The sequence below is a fragment of the Petromyzon marinus genome, chromosome 29, assembly GCF_048934315.1.
Source record: "Petromyzon marinus isolate PM22_M1 ecotype Great Lakes invasive population chromosome 29, UKy_Petmar_22M1.pri1.0, whole genome shotgun sequence".
In the NCBI taxonomy this organism is placed as follows: Eukaryota; Metazoa; Chordata; class Hyperoartia; order Petromyzontiformes; family Petromyzontidae; genus Petromyzon; species Petromyzon marinus.
The window spans coordinates 7,317,352-7,334,646 of NC_133695.1; the positions used below are offsets into that span (position 1 = coordinate 7,317,352).

The following is a 17,295-nucleotide window of genomic DNA, read 5'->3' on the forward strand; positions in this document are numbered from 1 at the left end:
GGGTGTGTGCGTATAGTATTACATCCTATATACATACACGACTTCTTATTTCGTATGGCTGATATAGATGCAGAGCAACAACTACACACACACTCGCACACTCATACACACATTGTACACACACACATACTTACACACACTCGCACATACACACGCATATACATGCCCATGCATGCCGATACATACGCACTCGTGCATACAACAACAAACATCCCCGACACGGCATAGTACTGTCAGGCGTTTGGGGAAAGTACCGTTAGCACCACGCCCGGCCACCTTTGTCTTCCCATTGCTGATGTTCAAACGCTCAGGGGGACATTGGGGAGACCCAGGGCCGTTAGACGTGTGAGGTGCGGGTGGAGCGGTGGTGCAGCGATTAGCGCCCTGCACGACGAATCCGGCGAACCGAGTTCGATTCCCGCCCACGGTCAACAAAACCGGCGACGATTAACTCTGAACCGGTCCTGGGCTTCCTCTTAGGTGAACTCGGCCTTGAATGAGTACCTCGTGTGTAAACACCGCCACTTTGGAGACAAAGACGGCCGGGCGTGGTGCTGGCCACCCAACCCCCTCGTGTCCTATGCTCGTCAACAGCGCTGGCCCCAACAGTCTGTTAAAGGCTATACGGGTGATCTTTGTTTGAAGGTGGGGTGTGTGTGTATGAGGTATGTAGGTCGTGTGTGTGTGTGGTGTGATGGGTGAGTGTGTGTGATATGTGTAAGGTATGAGAGTGTGTTTACACACAATCTAACGTTACACACACCTCGTCTAACGTTACACACACCTCGTTGCCCGTTACATAAGGACCGCGTCAATGACCAATTAGGTGCGCAGGGCGTTATAGCTCGAGGTTCTGCAGCTCACAAAGAGGCGCCTCTCCTGCCGCGAAGGAGAAGGAAAGGGTTCAATTCCAGACCCCGGCGTGATGCATACCGGGCGTCGTTCATCGCCTCATCCGTCACTTCTTCATTCGTCATCACACCCCAACATCAACATTTATCATCCTCCTCCGCCACCTCGTCCACTTCCTTCACCTCCTCAACATTCGCTTACTCAGCCGTCACCTCATCACCCTGTCCACCTACCCAACACCCACCTCCTCCATCACCTCCTCCATCACCTCCACCTACCCAACACCCACCTCCTCCATCACCTCCTCCATCATCTCCACTTGCACAACATCCACCTCCTCCATCACCTCTTCCACCTCCATCACCTCCACTTGCACAACATCCACCTCCTCATCACCTCTTCCACCTCCATCACCTCCACCTGTACAACACCCACCTCCTTCATCACCTCTTCCACCTCCATCACCTCCACTTGCACAACATCCACCTCCTCCATCACCTCTTCCACCTCCATCACCTCCACTTGCACAACATCCACCTCCTCATCACCTCTTCCACCTCCATCACCTCCACTTGCACAACATCCACTCCTTCATTACCTCCTCCACATCCCTCACCTCCACCTGCACAACAACCCAGCTCCTTCCTCGCCGCCTCAACATTTACCTCCTCACCACCCGCCTACTCAACATCTACCTCCAGAACCTCCTCTACCTACTCAACACCCAGCGCCTCCTTTACAACCTCAATATTTACAGCCTCCATCACCTCCTCCACCTAAACAACACCCACCTTTCTCACCTCCTTCACCACCTACTCCATCAGCTCCTCCACCTACACAACCTCCTCCTCCACCTCTTCGTCGCTGATCTCGTCGCGATCGCGTCTCGTGCCACGCCCCTCCCCTCCTCTCGTGCCCCCCCCCTCCATCTGTAAGCGATTGTCGGTGAACAAACACGGACACGGGGGGGGGGATCAGAGGAGACCGCGGGTCGCGTGCGTCATCATCCCTGCCCGAGTCACGATGACGAGGAGGAGGAGAAGGATGATGATGGGGATGACGGTGATGGGCGCGCTAATTCGCTGCGATTGAACTCTTCCTGCTCCGTGCCTCCCCCCCCACCAACCCCACCGGTAATCGTTCCCGGCGGCTCGGGGCTCAAAGCGGCAATTCTCCTCCCTCGTGTGGAACATCAAATACCACCTTCGTCACCCACTCGGCCCGAGCGCTTGCTTGCTGCTGCAGCTGTAGCTGCTGCTGCTGTCACTGCTGCAGCTGTAGCTGCTGCTGTCACTGCTGCAGTTGTAGCTGCTGCTGTCACTGCTGCAGCTGCGGAATGTGCAGTGTGCGCAGTGCGACGCGTGGTGATGGTGTTGGTGGCGAGCGATGGCGCGCTGGTTACAGCACTGCGTTACGAACCCGGCGACCCGAGTTCGATTCCTGTTCACGACCAATAAGAGTAGCGATTATCTGAACCGGTCCTGGGCTTTCATCTAGGTCGACTCAGCCTTAAATTAATACCTCGTGCGGTGTGTAAACATCGCCAATGGGGAGACAAAGGCGGCCGTTGGTGCTGGCCACCCACCCTCTCGTCTACCGGCCTTCACAGGTGCCCCAACAGTCTGTTCAGGATATACGAGAGGATCTTTGTCTTTTGGAGTGATGCTACTGATTATAGCAGTGGTGGTCGTGGTGGTGATGGTTGTGAGGATGGGGGGCGGGGTACAGGCGGGGGGGGGGGTTCGTTTTGTCTCGATTTTGTGTTTTTTGTTGTCCAGGGTTTGGGGCGGGGGGGGGTGACCACTTTGATTGTTCCGCTTGCGCCGTGGGGGGGGCACAACGCGGCCACAAGGAGGCGATTGTGCGCGGGTTCGCACCCCCGCCCCCCCCGCTCCTCTTTCCCCCCCCAGCCCCCCCCCCCCCCCCCCCCCGCAGAGTCGTCTCAATAGCAAGAGAGGCCCCCAGGAGAGACGCGGAGACGGCCGCAGGGAGACGTGACGAGAGAGAGAGCTGCGCATAGACATAGAGACAGGGAGAGACACGGAGAGACAGAGAGATCGACACGGGGTGACCAAGAGGACACGAAGACGGGGGGGGGGGGGGACACGTCGACACGAGGAATGCAGACACAGAGACACAGAGATAGCCTTGTGGGGTGGGGGACTCTAAAGAAGGGGGGGGGAGGGGGCTGCACAACGCACGTGTTGCTCACGGGTGGACCCCCCCCCCATCACCCCCTCCCTCCCCTTTTCCTCCGGGCATTCATTGCGCAGTCCTTTAATGAGCTCAACGCTTTTAATTGCCGCGTGCCCAGCGCTAGGGAGCGGGGCTGGGTGTAGAATGAGTCGATTATAGTCGAGGAGGGGGGGGTTAACACACATACCTACACATACAGACACACACAGACAAAGATACCCCGTCTAGCCTTAACATACATACTGTTGGGACAAGTGCTGTTAGCGAGCACCTATGACCGGTTAAAATTGTCGTCACCGTTATTGGCCGTGAGCAGGAATCGAACTCGGGTCGCCGGGCTCGTAGCGTAGCGCGCTAACCTCTGCGCCACCGCTCCCCGGGTGGCACAGCGGTTAGCAAAATTCTGTAGCTCATTCACACACTCACTCACACACTCACACACTCACTCACTCACACACTCACTCGTGCACTCACTTACACACTCACTCGTGCACTCACTCGTGCACACACTCACTCGTGCACTCACTCACACACTCACTCGTGCACTCACACACTCACTCACTCGTACACTCACGTACACACTTAGCAGCACACACGCACAGAGAGACTCACAGAGCCCACCCCCCCTCTCCCCCACGCACTAACACCCCGAAACCCCTACCCGCCTCCACCCCGCACCACTTCACCATCAACTGCACCTCCCCCCCAAACACCCCCCCCCCCCCCCCCCCACCGTCTCCCTCCCCACTGCTGCCTTCTCTCATCTTCCTCCCTCCCCTCTCTTCCTCCCCTCCACCCCATCCCCTCTCCCTCCCCTCTTCCTTTCTCCCTCCCCTCCCGGACTCTAATTCGCGACTCCCCTCGCTCGCTCGGCACAACGCGGAGTGAGCGACAGGAGGAGAGCGCGGGCAGTGGAGAGAGTGACAGAGACTAGAAGCAGGGGAGAGACAGTGGAGAGACAGGGGAGAGGCAGGGAGGGGAGACGCAGAGATCGAATTAAACTCGAGAGCGGCACCAGCAGGAGATCGTAATCTCACCGCGTCATCTCACCTCGTCATATCCCAGGTAAGTACCGTACCTCTTCCTCATCTCCCAGGCACCTCACCCCTTATCTCTCAATTATTTCTCCCCACACACCCACTGACCTCACAAAGATCCCCCATGTAGCCTGAACAGACTGTAGGGGCAAGTGCTATTAGCCAGCACCTATAAAAGCCTGCACGGCACACGAGGGGGTGGGTGGCCAACACCACGCCCGGCCGCTTTTGTCTCCCTCATGGCGATGTTTACACATCGCACCAGATATTCATTTGAGTCTCAGTCGACCCAGAGGAGGCCCAGGACCGGTTCAGATAATCGTCAATGGTGTTGGCCGTGAGCGGGAATCGAACTTCTTCATCTTCCGTCACCTCCCAGGCTGTCGTCTCCCTCTGGAAGTCATGCTCTATTCGCTGCTCGCCTCGTGGTGTCCGCCGCTGCTGCTGCTGCTCCTGGCGTCTGGGGTCCGGGTTCGAGCTCAGGACCCACTGGGTTCACCAGTAAGTCCCGCCTCGCCGCTCACCCAACCGCTATACAACACAAATCATCCTTCCGGGGTCGGTAAAATTCGTACCACTTTCTGGGGAGGTACTGAGTAGCCATACTCTTTGGTTCTATTCGGTAAAGTCACGTAGGTACCTACGAATAGAACCAAAGAGTATGGATCCTTGCAGTCACGAAAGCTTTAAATCTAGAATTACTGACCAGCCAGCCTATGAATGTACTGGCTCCCGCCATGGGGCAGTGGAATTTCCTCGCACGAGCTTCGCGCCGTGAAAGTAGATGTTCGAGACACTTTGAGTTGAGCATTGTCTGCGCGCGTAAAGAATCATCGATTCGAATTGACGATTAGGCTCGCGTCAAACACTGACCAATCGATTACATATGTACGACTTGTTCTCGGGCGTTAGGGAATGTTCCCTGAGCGCGAACGGCTCCCTGCAACGCGGAGCTGAGACGCGGGCATCCCACGCCAATCGCGGGGGGTACCCGCGGGGTTCCACTGAGAGACAGAGAGAGAGGAGGAGGAGCACGTGGATTCGAGAGCAGGCACAGAGTAGAGATACCGCTAAAAAAAAATCTATTGAGATTGGGCAGGACACGGCACGGCTAGGAATCATAATACTAATCAATAATCGTTATTAATATTTAATTAATTTGAGTATTTACCCAGGAGAGCCACGCTGAGTCGCATGACTTATGTTCAGGAGGGTTCTGTCGCTGATACTGCTGCATTGGGTTTCTATTTTAACATGTTTCCAGGCAATGAATGTTGAGTTGTGTTTATTATGCTGTGCACGTGGGTGGGGGAAACCGGAGCACCCGCCCTCCCACTTGCATAAACACTCGCTTAGTTGGCTCAAAACATCTTCATTTATAGAGGACGGCAGAGCTTGGGCAATTGTTTGGAAGCGCCGGCAAACCACTGCGTGGTTGCTGCTGCTGCTGCCTTCCCGCTCGTCTGTGGTTCCTCCTCCTGGCGCCTCTGAGTCGTCCTCCCTCCCTCTCTATCCGAGAGAACGAACACTGTGTGGCGACGTGGAACGATTTGAGATTATGATAATTCATCATCATCATCTGATCATCGTAATTTCACTCATTTCGTGAGAACTGCTTTGTGTGTTTAGTTTGTTCTCCTTGCCCCGCACCTCCGATTAGCGCGGTTGGCTACGTACGGTGTGAAATAAGTTAAACATGCCTACACACATGAATACATATATGATTATTTACATTAATTAAATATTGGCGCGGCCCTCCCAAACTTCACACTCAAAGCCTTGGCTCTGGGACTCAGCCGACGCAGCCGTGACCCTGGACCGTGACCCCATCCCCCCGGGAACGCCGTGTGCCTCCACGCATGCTTTTGTTTTCACCACGAACTCGCCGATGGAACTTTTTGATAGCTCTGGCATGAGGATGCTGACGATGCTGATGATAAGTAAATAATAACTGTGCGCATGCCACGTTGTGTATAATTATTATCGCACTGGAATGTAAATCCCTAAGGCGCCGGTTCCATTCGATCGCTCGACGCGGGAGTTGAACCAATGGGACGAGTTTCCCAAATCCTTCTCCCCCCCCCGCTCGCTCGCTGGGTCCCCGTCCACCAAACATGGGCCCACCATGCTGAGTCTATGATGGACAGGTCGCGAGCGGTGGGGTAAAGTGTGGGTACTTCCACCTCGTCCAAGCCGTCTGGCCAGCGTGGAAGAGTAGGCCCAAATTAGCCACGAGTGGTTCCCTGTAGAGTGCTCTCCAGTGGAGCCCTTTCTGCCAGCAGTGGCCTCAGCGAGCACTTGCAGGGCTGCGCCTTTATCTTTTATGTTACCGCGAAAAACCAAAAACTATCTTCAGGAGGGTCCTGCTACATTGGGATGTTTGGCCGATTCAATTAAACTCAAAGCTCCGCACAGATAGAATCAATAATCTGTTTTGCTTTACTGCCATCTCCTGACCACCTCGCCTCCAACTCGAGGTATTCCCAGGCAAACTCCCATGCGAGCATGAATCAGACGAAAGCCCGCTGAGCGCCCGAGATCCGGAGGTGATTGGGCGCGTTCGCGGGTGATTTGATCTGCGCGTGATCCACCAACCCCGCATAGAGCAAAATAAAATACGGGGACCGTTTCCCGGACTGCTCACGCTCATCCCCCCTCCCCTTCCTCGCCCCCCCACCCTCTCTCTTCCCGCAGTGCCCCGAGGGATACACCTGGGACAGCGAGCTTGACCAGTGCAGAGGTGAGAGGTGGCAGGGGTGATGATGGTTCCGATGATGATGGTGGTGCTAATGATGATGTGTGTTTTGACCATGATCATGGTGGTGATGGTTGATGATGATGTTGCTGTTGGTGATGACGATAACGATGTTGGTGACTTCGATGCTATTTATATTGATGATTTTGACTATTACGTGATGATGTTACTGCTGGTTATGCTGCTGATGCTGTTCGTACCTACAGTATTGGTGATGACGGCTGTGAGATTCGATCAAGGTGAATATATTCGTTGTGCAGCTACCGCTGCTAATCACGACGACGACGATAATAACGATGCGCCCCTAACTCGGAGGTTTTAAACCTCTTTTGGTATGGCGACCCCCAAACCAAGAAAGACCCACCGGTCCCACCACCAGCCCAGGTTACTGAGTCCGCAATACACAAGAGATCGGCACGTACACACCCTGTAGATAATGAGTAAAGTCGCGCGATTCACGTGTCACGGTGTGCTTTGCCGTCGCAACGTGGCGCCGAAGTTGCCTGCGCGCATTCAAAATGTATCCAGCACGGTACCCACGCCGCCGCAGCCTGCGCCGCCCATCCCCCCTCTCACCCCGAGATGCCACGGCCCTGAACCCGAACCCCGCGTCCGCAGACATAGACGAGTGCCTGACGATCACCGACGCGTGCAAGGGCGGCCTGCGCTGCGTCAACAACTTCGGGGGCTACCTCTGCCTGCCACACTCCGCCACGCTCATCTTCACGGTGGGCACCGAGGAAGGCGGCGCCGCCCAGGACGGCCACAGGGGGACACAGCCCCCCGCGGCACCCCCGCGAACCCAGGGGACCTCCACCGGGCCTCCTTCGGTTCTTCGTCCCCCCGCGGCGCTGCCCGCGCTGGAGCGGTTGGCATTCAGCGCTGGGGAGCTGGTCGAGCCGCCCCCCGGTCCCCCGGCCCCCCGACCCCAGGGCCCTTACTCGGACCCCCCGGTGAGGGCGCCCCACGTGGTCTGCTCGCCGGGGTACGAGGGGGACTCTGCCGGGCGCTGTGTGGGTGAGCCCCCCACCCCACCACCTCCTCGAGCAGCTTCCTTCTCTCCTCCCTCACGGACTCCACTCCTCTCCTTCCTTCCACCCCATTCCCTTCTCTCAATCCTCCTCCTCCAGCTTCCCCCTCCTGCTCCTTCCCCGCTGCGCCCTGCTCACTCCTCCTACTCGGATCATAGATCTCGTTTTTCGTTTTCCCTGCGAGTGATGCGTCGTGGTGGTCGTCGTCTCGTGACTGATGCCAGGGCCGCCAGGGTGTTAGCAGTGCCGTGGGTCGTGCCTCGCAGCACAACGCCCCTGGGTTCAAGTCTCAACTCAGACGCCTCTCCGTGTGGAGGAGTGTGCATGCTCTACCCCCTGTTCTGCGTGCATTTCCTCCGGGCTCTCTAGCCTCTTCCCAAAGTTAATCACGCACACACAATATAATCGGTATCAACCGAAACATCCCAATTTTGAAAAGTTACCTGCAAATGACTAATTTGGGGTCTCACGCGCAGCAGCAGCATCACCTCCCCCGACTGCGATCGCTTGGCGGGACCCTCCTGCAACTCGGCGAGGCGTTCCTGGGAAAACTAACATCATCTAAAGACTCATGTTTGATTACACGAGAACGCTTGTGTCGTTTAGCGACTTTCCGCTTTAAGAAGTTGGCAAGACTGTGTGTCTCCCCCGTGTATCTCCCTTGTGTTTCTCCATTGTTGTCTCCCTTGCGTCTCCGTGCGTCTCCCTCGTGTCTCTGTGTGTCTCACGCCTGTGATTGTGTCCCGTGTCTCCGTGTGCCTCACGCCCGTGTGTGTCCCGTGTCTCACGCCTGTGATTGTGTCCCGTGTTCTCCGTGTGTCTCCCCCGTGTCTCCTACGCGTGTCTCCCTCGTGTCTCCGTATTGTCTCACGCCTGAGTGTGTCTCCGCCCGCGTTGTCTCACCCACCCCGTGTAGACGTGGACGAGTGTGCCCGTGGCTCGCACCGCTGCCGCCCCGGACAGCGGTGCGTGAACGAGGCCGGCAGCCACAGCTGCCGCTGCCCGGATGGCTTCACCCTGCTGGGCGCGCAGTGCGTGGGTGAGTACCACGTGGGGCCGGGGTTGGGGCAGTGCCGGATCATCGTAGTAGTAGTAGTAAAAGTAGCTAAATGTGCTACGGGCCCCGCACTTTCAAGGGCCCCGCGCTAAATGCTTTCAAGCTATCAATTCCCGTTCAGTGATTCTGCACTTGCTCTATTACTATGCTGCCTTATACTTTTACTAACGACTAGGTGTTTAAGGTTCGCGATTTGTCGTATTATCTAGCTGTATAGCAAATGAAAAAATACAATAACTTTACTATGCAAGTAAAAAAATTGTGTTTTAATATTTACGTGTTTTTTTTTATTTAGGGCCCCTTTATAACATATGCTACAGGCCCTGCACTAGCTTAATCCGGCACTGGGTGGGGGGGGGTATGCCCGGTGGGGGAGGGGGGCCTAGGTTTGGATGAGGACTGCTCAATGGTATTGGCATCTCGGACTGGTGTCTGAATCTGGACTGGCAGTGGGGGTCTGAGAGCCCGCATTTTGCACCGGGATTCAGAGCGCGGTGAGAGGTGGTGACGGACTTCATCCAGCAGTGGATTGATCATGGCTGCTGCTGCTGCCGATGATACAGATTGCGAGCAGGGCCAAGACTAGGACTGGGGTTTGCGACTGGGACCCAGGGTTTGGGTTAGGAGCGGGTGCTTGATCCCATCTCTACCTCCCCTGACCCCTGCCCGCACAGACGTGGATGAGTGTCGCTTGGGCCTCTGCTCCCACCAGTGCCTCAACTCGCCCGGCTCGTTCCGCTGCGCATGCAGCATCGGGTTCAGCCTCGCGGCCGACAACCGCACCTGCGCAGGTACCATACATCTGTACAGGGTATCACACACCTGTACAGGTACCATACATCTGTACAGGGTATCACACAACTGGACAAGTACCATACACCTGTACAGGCTACCACACACCTGCACAGGTACCATACATCTGTACAGGGTATCACACAACTGGACAAGTACCATACACCTGTACAGGCTAGCACACACCTGTATAGGCTACCACACCTGCACAGGTACCATACATCTGTACAGGGTATCACACAACTGGACAAGTACCATACACCTGTACAGGCTAGCACACACCTGTACAGGCTACCACACACCTGCACAGGTACCATACATCTGTACAGGGTATCACACAACTGGACAAGTACCATACACCTGTACAGGCTACCACACACCTGAACAGGCTACCACACACCTGCACAGGTACCATACATCTGTACAGGGTATCACACAACTGGACAAGTACCATACACCTGTACAGGCTACCACACACCTGTACAGGCTACCACACCTGCACAGGTACCATACATCTGTACAGGGTATCACACAACTGGACAAGTACCATACACCTGTACAGGCTACCACACACCTGTACAGGCTACCACACACCTGCACAGGTACCATACATCTGTATAGGGTATCACACAACTGGACAAGTACCATACACCTGTACAGGCTACCACACACCTGTACAGGCTACCACACACCTGCACAGGTACCATACATCTATACAGGGTATCACACACCTGCACAGGTACCATACATCTGTACAGGGTATCACACAACTGGACAAGTACCATACACCTGTACAGGCTACCACACACCTGTACAGGCTACCACACACCTGCACAGGTACCATACATCTGTACAGGGTATCACACAACTAGACAAGTACCATACACCTGTACAGGCTACCACACACCTGTACAGGTTACCACACACCTGCACAGGTACCATACATATGTACAGGGTATCACACAACTGGACAAGTACTATACACCTGTACAGGGTATCACACAACTGGACAAGTACCATACACCTGTACAGGCTACCACACACCTGTACAGGCTACCACACACCTGCACAGGTACCATACATCTGTACAGGGTATCACACAACTGGACAAGTACCATACACCTGTACAGGCTACCACACACCTGTACAGGCTACCACACACCTGCACAGGTACCATACATCTGTACAGGGTATCACACACCTGTACAGGTGGCATATACCTATACAGGGTATCACACACCTGCACAGGTGCCATACACCTGTACAGGGTACCACACCTGCGCAGGTACCACGACCACACACCTGCGCAGGTAGCAGCCTCACACGCCCACACGCCATCGTGGACGCAAAGTGATTGACCCCTGCATTGTTGCCACCCTTGGTTGATCTCATCCCCCCCCCCAAACATAGTTGACCTTATATGGTGCACCCCGTGTGTTGGTCACCTTGGTTGACCTTGCAGATCTGGACGAGTGCGAGGTGGAGCGCCCCTGCTCGCAAAACTGCCTTAACCTCTACGGCTCCTTCCTGTGCCGCTGTGACAGCGGCTTCGAGCTGGACGGGGACCAGAGGTCATGCCGAGGTGAGAGGTCATGCAGCGGAATTCTTGAATCCATCTGTGTGGAGCTTTATGCGCATGGTGGGGTTTTTTGTTTAATCCGGGATATCCGCTTGCTTCCGGCGCGAAGCTAAACTGTTGTCACTAACGGCGTTAGTAAAAAAAAATATCCCCAAAATATCCCAGTGAACGCGAGTCTTCAGGCTCACACTTTCCTGGTTAATTTTTTTTTAATAATTTATGTTTACTAATTGTTTTCATTAAAATACATTGCCTGGAAATTCCCTGGATTCAACGTCTGGTTTGCAAGCGTATCCAGGGAGTCGATGGGATTTGCTGATCGCAGTGATGATGGGATTAAAAGTATTGATGATTATAGCAATGATCATGATTAACAGCAGTAGAGATAATTGTATTGTGAATGTTGTCGATGACGATGATGGTGGTATGAGTGATAGATGATGATTGGTGGGCATTGCGACGCTTCGATATTTGAAGAAGAGAATATTGAACGCTCACACGAGAGTGATTTCAATGTTGTGGTGGTGATGGTAGTAATGGCGATAATTAATACGTTGATGTTCATGTTCACTACCATCACTACCATCATCATGGTAGTGATGATATGAGAAAAGCCCTCCAAATAATCTGGGTCCACAATTTTACTTATATCCCAGTGATCCCCTGTGTCTTCGTGAAACTCCTGTCCCCTCAATACCCCTGAGTCCACTGAACCCCTATACCCCCCATGGTTCTATGTATCCCCTTCCCTACCTGCTCCCGCTCCCTCTCCACAATAAACCTGTCCCAAAAACTCGTACATCCCCCATTGATCTCTGCCTGTATCCCCTTCCCTCCGTACCCCATTTGTGACCCCCTGCTCCCCCGCGTACCCCCGCGGCAGACGTGGACGAGTGCGCGTTCTCGCAGTACCTGTGCCAGTTCCGCTGTGAGAACCACGCGGGCAGCTACGCCTGCTCGTGCCCGCATGGCTACCGCCTGCAGAGCGACATGCGCAGCTGCCGCGGTAATGCGCCCCACGCCCGCACCACACTATGCATCACCCCATGCATCACACCGTGCATCACACCGTGCATCACACCGTGCATCACACCGAGCACCGCACCATGCACCACACCATGCATCACACCATGCATCACACCATGCATCACACCGTGCATCACACCGGGCACCGCACCGTGCACCACACCATGCATCACACCATGCATCACACCATGCATCACACCGAGCACCGCACCATGCACCACACCATGTATCATACCGAGCACCGCACCATGCACCACACCATGCATCACACCGAAAACCACACCACGCATCACGCTGAGCACCACACCATACCGACCGAGCACCACACCATGCACCGCACCGAACACCGCACCAATAACCACACGCTGCACACCACACCACTCACAAAAACCGCTTAGCAGTAACAACGACCGCACTACTCCCCTGCCCTGCTTCGCTACCCTTCCCCCCCACCTGCTCCCCCTACCCTGCTCCCCCGCTAGACGTGGATGAGTGCGAGGAGGGCAGCCACGGGTGCCCCGAGGGCGCGAGCTGCTTCAACGTGCAGGGCAGCCACCGCTGCCTCCCGCGTCTCACCTGCAGTGCGCCCTACACGCTCATCGGGGACAAGTGAGGCGGACGGGGTGTTCCACCCTGCACTATGCACTGCGACCCTGCAATACAGCCACGTGCTATAGTCCTGCACCCTGCACCATATAAGCATGCACTACAGTCCTGCACTACGATCCTGCACGTGTCTGTCGCCGTAGCCGCTGCGTGTGCCCCGGCGAGATCCCGGCGTGCCGCGAGGAGCCGTACATCGTGCTGCACAAGGCGATGCAGATGCAGGCCGGCCGCACCGCTCCCTCCGACGTCTTCCAGATGCAGGCGACGGCGCAGTACCCGGGCGCCTTCTACACCTTCCGCATCGCCGCCGGCGACGACGCGGGCCACTTCCTCATGCGGGTAGCGACACGGCGCGACGACACGGCGGTGACGCCGCGACACGACGCGACGACACGGCGGTGACGCCGCGACACGACGCTACGACGCTGCAGTAATGACACAACAGGATGACACGCGACTGCGACACGATGCGAAACCGCGACGCAACTTGACGCGATGACGCGCGGGGCCGCGATACAAAACGATGTGACAGAAGGATGCGATGCTGTGTGACTTGATGATGGGGAAGGGATGGATGATGATGATGATGATGACGCTGGGGATGATGATGTTGATGATGATGATGTTGATGATGATGATGTTGATGCTTCACAGCAAATCGGCTCTGCGAGCGCGATGCTGGTGCTGACTCGCCCGGTGACGGGGCCCCGCGACCTCGTGCTGGACCTCGAGATGTTGACCATCAACCCGGCGGCCGGCACGCGCGGCAGCTCCATCATTCGCCTGAGCATCTTCGTCACCGAGCACCCCTTCTGATCCCCCCCTCCCTCCCTCTTTCCCTCCCTCTCCCTTAACTCTCTCACTCTCGCTCGACAGTCACCGAGCACCACTTCTGATCCCCATCTCTGTGTCTCTCCCTATCTCCCTTATCTCTAACTCTCATGACACAGCTCTCTCGCGAACGTATTGCTCAGTTGCCGACCTCTCTTTAACTCTTCCTTAGCTCTCTCATTTTAAAGTCAGCGAGCACCCAAGGGAGACTTTTTTCACTCTCCCTTGGCTCTCTCTCACGTTACATCTCCATTATGATCTAAAAGCTCAATGTCACTCTCCCTCTCCCCACCCCTCTCCAATCCCTCCTTATGTCTTCAATGTCGTCATCAGCCATGATCAATCCACTGCTGGGTGAAGCCCTTCCCAAGTCGTTGCGTCAGCCCTCACTACCTGCCTTCTCTCCTCAATCTCTCTCTCTCGCGTCCCCTCTCTCTGCTGCTCCCCCATGCTCTTCCTCGGCGGTGGTTGTGGACACGGTGTTGTCTGAGTGAGACGCTTCGTCCCCAGCGCAACGCGATGACTCGTCACGCGCGCGCGTGTGTTTATATCGACCCGAGTTCGATTCCCGCTCACGGCCACCTACACCAGTGACGATTATCTGAACCGGTTCTGGGCCTCACCTACGTCGACTCAGTCTAAAATAAGTACCCGGTGCGGTGTGTAAGCATATCGCCCACGAGGGAGACAAAGGCGGCCGGGCGCAGTGCTGGCCACCCACCCCCTCGTGTCGCTGTGCTATATGGGGGGGGGGGGGGGTCTTTGTCCTTAGATCGAATATTGAGTGGACGATTCAATTGTAGACAGAACCATGAAACCAGAAATCCCCCTCGCGTCGTTCCCCCCATTCCAGAATAACCATAAAAAGTGCAGTTTGAGGCCCCAGTCAACATTCGCTCTGTGGGAGGTCGCTCATTCCACTCATGCTGCCCAACGTGGCCTGGAGCCCCCCCAGCAGTCCGTGCAGTGGACTCCCTTGCCCAGGTTCAAAGTCCCCGGCTCAAGGCTTTCCTTTGCTCATGCGCCCATGGCTGACCGCCTCTTCTTCCTCCGCGAAATAAGCAGACGCCCGCTGATCCGTTGCCAGCGGCTCGAGCCACGCGGCCCGCCACGCGGCCCGCCTCGCGACGCTGCGTAAACCCCTCGCGGTGCTGAGCGTGAGCCGTCTGAGGATAAAGCGGACAGCACCTTGCGTCGCCTCGCCTCCTCTCGCCAGACCCGTCGTTCGTCTTCTCGCTCTCTTTCGCTGTCGTTACAAAGCCCCCGCCTCTAACTTAAACGTTAACCGTTTTGTGTCTGTTCGTTTCTCTGTACATTGCGTGATTTTCATTTCTTAGGAACTCGCTAAAACACACACAAAGTGAAATGTTAAGCGTTGCCCGCGTTTCAATTAGCCCCGTCGCGGTAGCGTGTGAACGGTTGTAATTATTATTGGCGCATTGTTGTCGTTGTTGATGATGGTAGCTCCACAATTGTAGACACAGACGCCGGCCATCCTGGTTCCACGAGCAGTGACTACCAACGTGGTCGCCTTGGCTTGGGGTTTTCACCTCCGAGCTACAAAAAATTGGGGACGAATCATGGGAAGAAGATGAAACATATCCCATTACTGCATCACGGAATCGTGGAGAACTACATGGGAATGCGTGGCCTTGAGTGGTGGAGTAGTATTATTGTTATACAACCGACAAAAGCCCGGATTTTAAATGTCAACACTATATGAACTCACTCTGTTATCTCTACTGAAGCCCTCTCGTCGCAGCGAGCAGATCTCGATATCGGCATGGGTCTCAACACATCGCTGCCATCGTGACCACGAACACAACAATAGGTCTACGGCGCCTGAATGGGGTTCAAGTATTTTTTTATCTGTACTTCTCACGTGTTGTTCATAACCAGTGCACGTTTATAATAAACCTAATTAAAACCCTAAACTCGTGTAATTGGCTGATATGGTGAATTACCGACTCACGATCAAGATTGAGAGCTTGCATTTATCCATAATAGAGGGGTTTTTTTGGGTTAGATTTCGTAATTATAAATGTGTCGTTAAACCCGTCACCACCCAACGCAGCCAATAAGTAAGGGTTGTCACGTAAACAAAACGTGCCAATTCGGGTGGTGGCGGGTTTAACGACACATTTTCATATACACGATCTAACAACAAAAATCCTTTATTATAGATAATATTTGGGTCGCGAAAACCTACGTGTTAGAAGCTTGTATTCATCTTGTAATTTCGCACCTGTTATTCCCTCTCGTGCTGTCCGCGTGTTTGCCATGAGACAAATGCTCACGCGGGGAACTCTGTCGGTAAGCAGCGCCATCACCTTGAGTTACAGGCTGACCCGCGGAAGCAGATATCACAGAGTGGTGGCTGAAATCGCTTCGAGTGCCGCACCAAGGGGCGCACTTTCCCACACACGGTGCTCAAGAGAAAAGAGTGCGCCGTGAAGAAGGACCATTGCCCGACACGTCACCTAGTAAAGACACATACTCTTTGGTTCTTCCGGTAAAGTCACGTAGGTATCAAATAAAATAAATCACGACGTTTCGGGCGCAACACAAGCGTCCGTCATCAGGTGGGAAAGCATGGTCTGCTGCTGAGGCAGACTGTTTTAAAAGGTTTGAAATGGGTGTAGCCCAAGGATCATAAAGAAGTGGCCGGGGCTAGTGATGTTAATGTGAGAAATTACAGTTACATGCTAATTTATCACATTAACATCAATAGCCCCGGCCACTTGTGTTGCGCCCGAAACGTCGTGATTTATTTTATTTTATACGTACGTGACTTTAACGAAAGAACCAAAGCGTATGGATTCCTGCAGTCACGAAAGCTTCAAATCAAGATAGTAAATACTCATTTTAAGACCACACAGCGTTGTTATCGACGAATGTGCTGAATGTTGTTGTTAATCGTGCGAGTGCACCACCACCACCAACGCAACAGCAGCATCACCAGATAATGTTGCAGGGATAACTATGCGATACTCAAATCTCATGCCTGGAATTTTGCCAAATTCAGTAAAACCCTCACTTTATGTAACAATTCCGCACCTCCGGTGAGCACAGTTGGCCACTTACAGTGCGAAAGAAGTTGAACATACATACATTTGTGTGCAGTAATCGGTGACCGGGTTGAGACCACCAATTGGCCAGACGAGAGAACATGGGTTTCACCATTCGTGGTTGATACCGGGACGCAAACCCAGGCGTCTCAGATATAACGATTAACTATTTAAACTAAAGTTGTGCAGGATCACCGTCTCTGACCTCCGAGACACCCGTCCACTATCGAGCCAGAGTGTTGCTTGTATCGAACCAATCGTGCTCAAATCATGCGCTCACAGAAAACCGCGTGGCTGATGAGATGTGTAAAAAAATTCCTTTAACTTTTTTTTCATGTGGAGGGACAATATAGGGCACATTACCCCATCGTGTTAACAAGTGCAGTCTGTTTAACATGAAGGCTTTCGCGACCAATATCCATAATATAGGTTTCTGGGTTAGATCACGTAAATATATAAATATGT

General features: G+C 54.4%; 1 protein-coding gene across 1 annotated transcript; it reads left to right on the plus strand.

The window, feature by feature from the left end:
* Nucleotides 1-3,809: 3,809 nt before the first annotated feature.
* Nucleotides 3,810-15,696, plus strand: LOC116947255 (fibulin-5-like). The gene is made up of 11 exons (XM_032962776.2): nt 3,810-4,113; nt 4,465-4,586; nt 6,780-6,825; nt 7,459-7,857; nt 8,788-8,910; nt 9,603-9,719; nt 11,183-11,302; nt 12,183-12,305; nt 12,808-12,934; nt 13,075-13,270; nt 13,586-15,696. The coding sequence occupies exons 2-11, from the start codon at nt 4,488-4,490 to the stop codon at nt 13,745-13,747; spliced, it is 1,512 nt and encodes a 503-aa protein (XP_032818667.1). The 5' UTR covers nt 3,810-4,113; nt 4,465-4,487; the 3' UTR covers nt 13,748-15,696.
* Nucleotides 15,697-17,295: the final 1,599 nt, after the last annotated feature.

Bases quoted from the DNA above. Each gene is read 5' to 3' on its own strand.
- LOC116947255 (XM_032962776.2), top strand. From the start codon at position 4,488: ATGCTCTATTCGCTGCTCGCCTCGTGGTGTCCGCCGCTGCTGCTGCTG. The intron at 9,720-11,182 runs GTACCATACATC...TTGACCTTGCAG, and splicing joins CGACAACCGCACCTGCGCAG to ATCTGGACGAGTGCGAGGTG. The intron at 12,306-12,807 runs GTAATGCGCCCC...CTCCCCCGCTAG, and splicing joins CGACATGCGCAGCTGCCGCG to ACGTGGATGAGTGCGAGGAG.